Source organism: Acyrthosiphon pisum, chromosome X (assembly GCF_005508785.2).
Source record: "Acyrthosiphon pisum isolate AL4f chromosome X, pea_aphid_22Mar2018_4r6ur, whole genome shotgun sequence".
NCBI classification, from domain to species: Eukaryota; Metazoa; Arthropoda; class Insecta; order Hemiptera; family Aphididae; genus Acyrthosiphon; species Acyrthosiphon pisum.
The window spans coordinates 2,706,598-2,716,729 of record NC_042493.1 but is presented as its reverse complement, the minus strand read 5'-3'; the positions used below and the strand labels follow the sequence as shown (position 1 = coordinate 2,716,729).

The 10,132-nt window shown below is 29.3% G+C and overlaps 1 protein-coding gene across 1 annotated transcript; it reads left to right on the top strand.

Moving 5' to 3' along the window:
- Nucleotides 1-2,715: 2,715 nt before the first annotated feature.
- LOC115033411 (protein ANTAGONIST OF LIKE HETEROCHROMATIN PROTEIN 1-like) lies at nucleotides 2,716-5,796 on the top strand. The gene is made up of 2 exons (XM_029485850.1): nucleotides 2,716-3,377; nucleotides 4,799-5,796. Exons 1-2 carry the CDS (start codon nucleotides 3,046-3,048, stop codon nucleotides 5,715-5,717), a joined length of 1,251 nt encoding a protein of 416 aa, XP_029341710.1. The 5' UTR covers nucleotides 2,716-3,045; the 3' UTR covers nucleotides 5,718-5,796.
- Nucleotides 5,797-10,132: the final 4,336 nt, after the last annotated feature.

The following is a 10,132-nucleotide window of genomic DNA, read 5'->3' as shown; positions in this document are numbered from 1 at the left end:
GAAGAAGTTCTAAATCAAATAACTAAGACAAAAAAGAAATTAGACTTTCTTATTTAATTTTTAATTAATTGAATATTATAAACTAGTACCTACTTAATATACTCAATATAAATATGCTTTAGTAACTAAGTCTGTATTTTGTAAATTATTTTTCCAGCTATCATTTACATACTAACCTAACATACTTTATACTTTAATTAGTTAAAAGGTATATAGTAATATAGTATAAATTATAAATCTTTAAATTAGTAAATATAGTACCCATAATATCAATGCTTAAGTTATTTATATTTTATACATTCGTGTGAAAAAATTTCTGCTACATCATACATGGAGTAATGCTAACCTTTTAGGGATTTATATAAATATAGTAAGTTTACCAATACATTTTGGCAAACCCTCCCCCCCCCCCCCATGAGAAAATCCTGGCTACGCGCCTGAGCTGCTTTTTGTATGAAGATAACTGTGTTTGTGAAAAATTATCATACTTTTTAATCATACAGGTGTTCTTTTGTTTTAATGATAGAACCTATAATACATAAGACATTATGTTGTATTTATATACAAATATCTAAATTTATGTTTAAAAATAAATGTCAAGTTAAAACTCAAATGGTATTTACATGTCATTTAATTACATAATTTGCTCCAGTAATATATTTTCAAAAATATTTGATTTTAAATACAAATTTAGGTAGCTAATATACAATGTACTAACCTTTGCTTTAAGATTTAATAAAAAAGATTTATTAAAAACATTAAAGGTTGCAAAATTGATAAATCTAATTAAACGAATTATTCAGGACCGTAATCAGCAATGAGCGTCACTTAGGCATGATCATCGGGCGTCACCTTGACGTAATCATTTGGCGTCACCAAGCTTTGACCCTTGGCAGTCGCTTACAACAAACATACAACTTACACTTAAATAATATATTATCTATATAAATCGCATTACAGAACTGTACCGTATTCTGTAACGCACAAAATGAGGATATGTTTGTTTGCTACGATTTGCGTTGCCGTGAATACGTCTGTAGTGATGATTATAGTAGAGTATATTATAATATAGGGATAAGGCGTCGGAGATAACGCGGAAAGGACGTGGAAGAAGCTAGTTTAATTTTTTCCTCCACAGATTCACTATATATGGTTCGAATTTCTACCACGGGAGCGCCACCGTATTCATGCTCAAGTAATTATTATTTACACAACCTCATTGACTTTTTATTATATTTAAATTTGAAGCGAGTTATAAATATTTTAATGTGTACCTACAAATCATTTACAATTATCACTATTTAATGAACTAATAATTAAATTGTGAACTCATGGGCCCCCACACAAACATGTTTAGTGGGGCCGATTATCTTCTTAAAGAGTTAATAAAACATAATAAATAAAATATTTCACATAACTTACCAGGAGGTAATAACAATGAAGGCGTAGCTTCTTTATATAGCCGTTTTGTACCATGTATTTTAAACTTGAGCTCAAAATGCTTTAATTTACAAGAGTTAAATATTTTTTTCTTATAACTATCTTTTTGTATACTTAAATAGTTAAATCGGTAATCTAAAATGCTCAAAAAAACAACAAACAAACAAACAAAATTGTTGGCAAACATAGTTCATTATTTATAGTAATTTTTCGTGGTATAAAATGGTGAACAATTTTATTTTATAATTATTAATAATAATATACCTACTATACCTACCTACTAAAATTATTTTTATTTTGAAAACTGTATTGGACGCGTTAAAAAATATATCTTGGGGATAAAGATGAGCCCCAGGTCTGTGCCCCTTCATAATCTGAGCTTGAGGGGTCAGCTGTACTTACAATAGGTGTCAAGTGGAATAGTGGGTCGTGAATGTGTAAATTTGAATAACTATTCTAAACGGAGACGGCCTAGGATATTTCAATAATTGTATATTAATATTGCTATTAACAATTATTTAATTATAGGTATGGGTTAAATCCAGTTTTGAAAAAAATACATTGAATTTGCATACCTAGTAGGTACCTACCTTAATATCCTATATTTTGGTTATTGTATAAACTATCTACGAGAAACTTACCTATTACATTTTCAACTACAAATATTTACGAATTTTGTCAAAATTTAAACTTTAAATCCTCATAAAAAAATCACGAACCAAAAAATCTAAAAAAATAAATAAACAGTTTTTTTTATAGATATTTTAAGCTCAAATTTGGACTAAATTAGATATAATATAAACGAATAATAAATAACAATATTTTAGTTATTTTGTTAATTTATTCCAGGTGATTTTAGCTCCTCTAACCCCTATACAGGTTATCGAAATTAAAAGTGCTAGGATAATCTATGAAAAAAAATATACTCCCGGTGAATCTTACTCACAAACCATACAATTTGTGGAGGAGTAAGGCTTCTAAGAGTTTTTAAAATTTCATTAAACACGCAGATGACACAATACTTAAAATGCATAATATCTACCTGGCTGAAATTAACTTCACAATATAATAGTAATAGGTATGTGACATCTGAAATTATTGAACTAATTAAAATTTAAATAGGTAGGTAAGTATTCTGAATACATTTAAAAAGTATTCTAAACAAGGCTAGTAGTGAGAGACAAAATTTAAAATTGCCTGATAGTATAGGAAATAAATATTATTTACTTCCCATGATTATAACCCCTCCAATAAAAACCGACAAGCAGTAAGTAATGTCTGTTAGTATAGAAAAAAATTACTCCCGATATTTACAACTCCCACAGTAGAAATCACCAGAGAGTAAAATATACTAAATACACCTGTTAGTATCGGAAATATTAACCCCCGATAATTATTACTCCCCCTTTAGTAAGAATCGCCAGGGAGTAAAAGTCAACTGTTAGGCCTTCTACACACGGAGCTATTAAAAAAAAAACTAAACTGTTTTGTGATTGAAATTACTAATCGGTTACTAACGCATTGGTGACTCAGATCCATACACGAGGCTACTAGTAACATACCTACTCGTGATCGAAACCTGTAGTTTGTTCTGAGTGACTATGGATGAAGGACGTTTTTCGTCATCTTTTTGCTACCATGGATGTTGACAGTGATTCTAGTGATGAAGAAGTAATAACAGCATACTACTATTACAGAAGAAATAAAAAAAATAGAAGGTTTTGGGTTCATCCATACCTTGAAAAAAATTTTCATCACCGATTATTCATTGCTGCAAGAGAATTGAACCTTTCCGATACTAAATTTTTATGTTTTTATCGGATGTCAAAAGAAAGTTACTTATATTTGGTGAACCTGATTTCCCCTGCCATAAACAAGCAAAATACAAACATGAGAGAGTGCGTGAATGCCGAGGAACGGATATTAATTACACTCAGGTAAGTAACTTACTTTTTTATCTACTTAATGCAAATTTAGACACTTTATTAAAATGAGTAACATCTACCTATATCATTAGCATATTAGTATAATTTTTTAGCAATAAACATATCATTTTTTTTTCTTATATATGAAAACATTTTAATAATTTTAAAAAGAACATAAAACAAAATATTATACTTATTTATTACCTACTGTTGGTTTACTATTATTAAACATATCATTTTTTTGCTTATATATGAAAACATTTTAATAATTTTAAAAAGAACATAAAACAAAATATTATACTTATTTATTACCTACTGTTGGTTTACTATTATTAAACATATCATTTTTTTTGCTTATATATGAAAACATTTTAATAATTTTAAAAATAACATAAAATAAAATATTATACTTTTTTATTACGGTTGGTTTACTGTTGATTTATTTCGTACAAGGCTTCATTAACTGCTTCATAGTACTTTTCAGAACTATTTTGGTTTATAGTTTGGAATGTGTTAGGTTGAGAAGTTTCATGAGCATTTTCATTCTGAGATATCAGTAGAATTTGTTGATCTGTTGAAGGCGTTGTGGATGAAGACGAGAATGAATGAATAGGTGTGAATGCCGAATTGTTTGACAAAATGTCATCAACCATCTGAAGTGATTTGCGCTTGAACAGCCGTACTTCTTCATCAGACATTTTCAAAAGATCAGGTAGCATACTAAGAAGAAACATTTTTAAAGATTCTGCTTTTGGATCTTGGTTAGCATTGACTGAAGAGTTCTCTGTTCTGGCTTTTTTTTTTGCCTGGAAATATTCTAAAAATGCTTTGTCCACTGCTTCGTTTTTTAATCCACGTTTTTTGTTTGACACGTATGATGGCGAAGACTCAAATTGACTCGGAGTAATGTTGTTATTATTCTTTTGGGGTATGTCAGTAGTTGAAGGTGTGTATAATGATGTAGAAGGCAATGGCGGAGTTGGTGTAAGATGTGGTTGAAATGGCGAAGATTGCTGTGGGTCAAGTTCGGAGTTGTTAAGGTCAATTTCATCAGATTGTTCAAAACTTTCCTTCTGTTCTGGGGGATTAGGAAGATTTCCAGAAGGCATACCTAACGCCTTAATATATGGAACTGTAAACTGCATAGCTTCTAACAAATAATATGCTTTTTTTGGTTTTGCTCCAGAACCACTTGGTGCTGGTTTCATGTTGCGCACAAAAACAGCACGAAGGTTCTTCCACTTATCTTTGCATTCAGATACTAAAAAAAAGATAACATTCAGAGTATTCATAATTTGTAATAACAATCTGGTTTTATGCTATTATTTTTACGCAAACCCGATTTACTACATCCCCCCCCACTTTTAATCTACTGTACAGCAGAGAGACACCGACTTGACTTCCTTTTTATGATTGTTTCTTTTATTTTACAGATACTTGGGTACTGGTGGGACATTTGCGTCAATTGCTGTTTATTTTGGTAGAGGAGAATCTACAGTTGGCGGAATTGTGACGGAAACAGTAAAAGTGATTTGGGAAGTGTTGGAAAAAACATTCATGCCAATACCAAGTACAGAGCAGTGGAAAGGAATAGCAAATCGTTTTGAAACACTCTGGAATCTCCCAAATTGTATAGGGGCCATCAATGGCAAACATGTAAGAATTGAAAAATTTCCAAATAGTGGTTCTTCTAATTTCAATTACAAGTCGTATCATTCTATGGTGTTAATGGCTTGTTGCGATGCTGACGGGTTATTCACTATTATCGAAACGGGGTTTCCCGGAAGAAACAGCGATGGGGGTATATTCAGTGCCTCCGCAATGAAATATTGGATCCAAAATGCAGGACTTAATATCCCTCCTCCCACACCATTAACATACGATGAAAACGATAGTCCGTTTCCTTATTACTTTGTGGCCGATGAGGCATTTCCGTTGTTGAAATATGTGATGAGACCATACCCAAAAAGAATTTTAGATAATGTGAAAAGAATATGCAACTATAGATTTAGCAGAGGGAGAAAAACCATTGAGTGTACGTTTGGGATGGCATGTGAAAAATTTGCTGTTTTGAATGGTCCTATTCGTATCAGAGATCCAGAAAATGTGAATTTGGTCATAAAAGCAGCTTGTATACTTCACAACTACGTACGGAAAAAAGAAGGACTTCAGTATACACCTACTTATTCTACAAGTTGTGAATCAAATAACCACATTGACGTAATACCTTTACCACAAAACTTGACTATAAACATAACCTCTTCTGCAGCTGCTCTTAGAAATTATATAGCAAACTATTTTCTTACACCTCAAGCATCTTTGCCTTGGCAATGGAAATATGCTATTAATTAGTTTTTGAAAATAATTATTTTTTTGTCTAATATTTTCTAATATTGTTTAACTATTTAATCACTTATTATCTAAAAATTATCTAACCCCTATTATTATACCTATTTAATCATTTTAATCATTATTTTCTAGTTTGAAGTATAAAATAATTTTTTTAAGATTTTAACTATAATATAGCTATTTGTGATCAATAGTATGCCTATATTTAAATAATTAAAAACTGTAAAATCATAATAAAAAATAAGTTTCAATTGTAAAATATGTTTATTTATTTTATCAAAGTCTGATCGTCGGAAATTTCTATTTTTGTCATTGCGATGATGCGATAACAATCCGTCGCGACGGTCGCCCGGTGTGCACCGATTACGAGTATAATATTATTATGGTATAATATTAACAACAATTCGGGAATAAAGGCCTAATTACTAAACTAATAATATAATATATAGTTTAAAAATCCACGTATATTTATTTTTAATTAAATGTATTTATTAAATTTATAATTATATTACTACATATTATTTACCTGACATGTTTACTGATCTTCCTACTTCACTCCAAGCTTTTTCTGTTTCATCCTTTCTGGAATATCCCGAGAGCGCGAAGTTATATAGAACGGGATGTTTTTCTACTTCTTCCACCAACTTTAAATTAATTTTTTGTTCGTTCATTTTGACACAAATAACAAATTTTTGCAATAGATAAAACAAAAAAAGCTTCGTTGAGCACCAAAATATTAAAGTGAGAAAACTCAAAAGTGACTCGACAGTTGAATCACTCGGAACTTATCACTAACGCGTTAGTAACTGGTTAGTAACTAGTAGCGCCGTCTGTTATGTTCCATTGAATAACATTGGTAGTGACTCTACGGGGACTAGTTAGTGATTCGCGTCAGTATTTAGTTTCAAATGAGTAGCTCCGTGTGTAGAAGGCCTAATAGTAATGGCTCTAAGATTTAGCTATTTTACCATTTTTACCAATATTTTTTTTACGTAAATTCTCCATCTCTATCTATATTAACTTTTTAAGTACAGTTACAGGTTTAGGTTTTTATTTAAACAAACAGCATAATACGCTTCATAAAGTGATTTTACGTGGGGAAAGAAAAACCGAAAATTACAAAGCGATATATTTAATGGTTAATGTTCTTAGGTACCTACCTACAAGGTACTCACAAGTCACAACTCACCAGTCATTATATTTTTTAAGAAGAACTCTTCTAAACCAAAATAAATTACGAATACAATGTTTAATATTTAAGAACAATGGATACAATGGTAGAACAATAATATTATGTCAAATTATTTCGTTTTAGAGTAAATAAAAAATATATTTTTGTTAAAAACTGACAAAATATCAAAGGTAAGTATATTATATTGTAGGTGGTAGTTACTAGTTACTTGGTCACACCTCTTGTTTCTTTACCAATCGACGTGCATTAATTTTGATCCATTGATTATAATTTATCGATAGATACTATTAATTAGAAAAGACTAAACTGTTATGTTAATTTTAATTATATACCTTACAATAATTGTAATAAAATTATTTTATTATAATCATACTAAATATTTTTTTTGTTTTTAATGTATCTACCCATTATTATTTTAATTTCTAATTAGATTCTTATAAAACTTAAGTTTTAAATTAGGTCTGTTACCTAATACAATAATATTATTGGTGTTAAGTTTGAATTTTGTATACAGACCACTAGATATTAAGTAAAGATAATTCTATAAGAAATTAAACTTTAAGTAGCAGAGTTACTACATTTTTGTCCAGAATTCTGTTTTATAATTTATGATGTCCATTTTATTCTTAAGAAACTTTTAAAATAAAAGAAATAAAAGTTCTTAATCACTAGTAGGTAATAGGCACAAAGTACAAAGTAGCCTGCAGAAATATAAACCAGGGGGGGGGGGGACAAAGTCAAGAGACAAAGTCTCTGAAAATACAGCATTTAATATTTTTTTGTTGTTTTACAAGTGATAAAATAATTAATATGAACTTAAATAGCGGGGCATACTTAGAGTGTATGATATCTATGTCTATTTAATAGGAACATTTTTATTGCAATTTAAATTTCACTCAATAATGTTAAATAATTTATGTTTAATCCATTTTATTTTATGTAGGTAGGTATTTTATTTAATTTAGGTGTATTGTATATATAAAGATTAAAGATATACCATACTATACTGCGGCACACGGGCATATTGTAATAATAATTAATAAATACTAATAACTTATAAGTAATATGATATTATCTCATTATATTGATAAAAATACAAATCACAAATGTACAATTTTCAAGAAAATGTTATAAAATATTTTAGCCATAAATAAGTTATTTATTTATTTATAAATCAAAAGATTGTATTTATTTCGGCATTTTAAATTTCGTATGATTTTGCTACCTACTACATAATTCTATTAATTTAGTACCTGATAATTTAATTCTATGTGTAAAAAAGCTATTGGCTATACCTATACTGTGTTCAATAATATTTATGATTTTTATTATTTTAAACCATATTACTGGGTAGGTATTTATATAGACATTAAACAAAAAATAAATAATAATAGCTTAAATTAACTTAAGTTAATAAATTAATTGAAAATGTTCATATAACTTTTAACTTAACTGAGTTAAAAAAAAAATTAGGTTAACTGTTAACTTTAAACTTTTTAAAATATTATCCATCAACTTAACTTAACACAGTTAAAAAATATCATTATCTTTGTCGTATCGTAACGAAAAAAGATAAGTTATAAATTATAATTTATAATTATTAGGGCTCAAAATTATTGTTGCGAAGTTAGGTTTTTTTTTCTCATTAGATTCAATATATGTGATGCGTATATTATATGCATAGACGCAATTAGGCCCCTCATATACCTATATTTTTCAATCACTGCCTCTCAGAAAATTTTTTTCCACACTTCAATTCAATAATTTCGATAAGTTATGGTGTCCAGTGTACACAGACATACAGAAAAAAAATAACACATAAAATCAATACATTAATCACTCCGTTCAGAATCTAAAATCAAGGGTGGTTTCTGGTAGCAAAGTGAATCTAATTGGTACTTTGCAGGTGGGTCAAAAGTAAAAAAATACAGTAGTTTTCAAATTCACAAGGAAAAACTAAAAAAAAAAAATAAAGGAAAACAGGAATTTTTGTGCAAAACCAGTTTTCGACTAAATCGATTTTTTTATTTAGCTGTTACTCAAAAACCTAAAACTTTAGTCCTTATTCAAAAATTATAAGTAATTTTAAGTATTCATAGCTAAGAATTGAAAATGTAGTAAAATGTATTTATTTAATATTTTCATCAATACCATGTACTCAGCTATTTCCCCTTGTCGTCTCCTACTTTTTGCTAATGATTTTAAATTTTTTCAGAGGATGACCACTAATAAATCAGTCTCACTCTTCAAAACACCCTAGATAAATTTACCAATTGCTGCAATGCTTTTAATTTATCTCTTAACATCTCTAAATGCAAAGTAATTTCTTTTCATCACTCTAAGTTAGTGATTTCTTTTGATTATAGGCTAGGAGGTATATCTATTTAACGTGTCAGCCAGGTAGGTACATGATTTAGGCATTTTTTGTACCATCTCTTAATTTCAGCCCTTATATTGATCTTATGACTAGTAAAGCCTTTCGTGTCTTAGGATTTGTCAGACGTCACTCAGTCATCTTTAGTTCTGCTATCTACCTTTTGGCTCTTTATAAAGCATTTATTCGTTCGGTTATTGAATATGGGTCTGTCGTTTAGTCACCTTATACCACCGTTGACATTTTTCGAATTGATCGTGTTCAAAACTGTTTTATGCGCTTCGCCGGTTATTGCCTCAACATCCCTCATGCACCACATAATTACAGGCCTGTTAGTCAAGCGCTTAGACTCGATTCCATTTCGGCCAAGCATGATAATTTTGGTATCACTTTTATTCAGCGTCTGATCGAAGGTCGAGTTGATGCTCCGAGGATTCTTGGAGAACTGAGTTTTCGTATTCCTAGTAATACTAGGCTTCAAAGTATTTTCTATACCTCTACCAATAAATCTATATTTTTCAGGAATGCCCCACTTTCAAGAATGATGCACAATTTAAATAACTCTTTTGAGTATTAAACTTTATTTAGCGGCTCTAATATGAACTACGTAGGCTCACTTTATTTCATTTTAATTTTTTTTTCAAAATTTGTCAATTAAATCTTTCAAATTAATTTAAGTTAAGTTAGTATAAGTTTTTTACACAAGTTGTTAACTGTTTCAACTATTTTTACATTGTATTTCTTTGGTATGCTGTATTTTAAAGCCGTTTGGCGTTACTTTTAATAAATAAAATAAACAATAAATAAATAATATACCAAAAGAAATTGTTGTAAAAAGTTATGAATGGGTAA

Excerpts from the sequence above, each read along its gene's own strand:
- LOC115033411 (XM_029485850.1), top strand. The coding sequence starts at position 3,046 with ATGAAGGACGTTTTTCGTCATCTTTTTGCTACCATGGATGTTGACAGT. Across the intron at positions 3,378-4,798 it reads CGGATATTAATTACACTCAG|ATACTTGGGTACTGGTGGGA; the intron begins GTAAGTAACTTA and ends TTTATTTTACAG.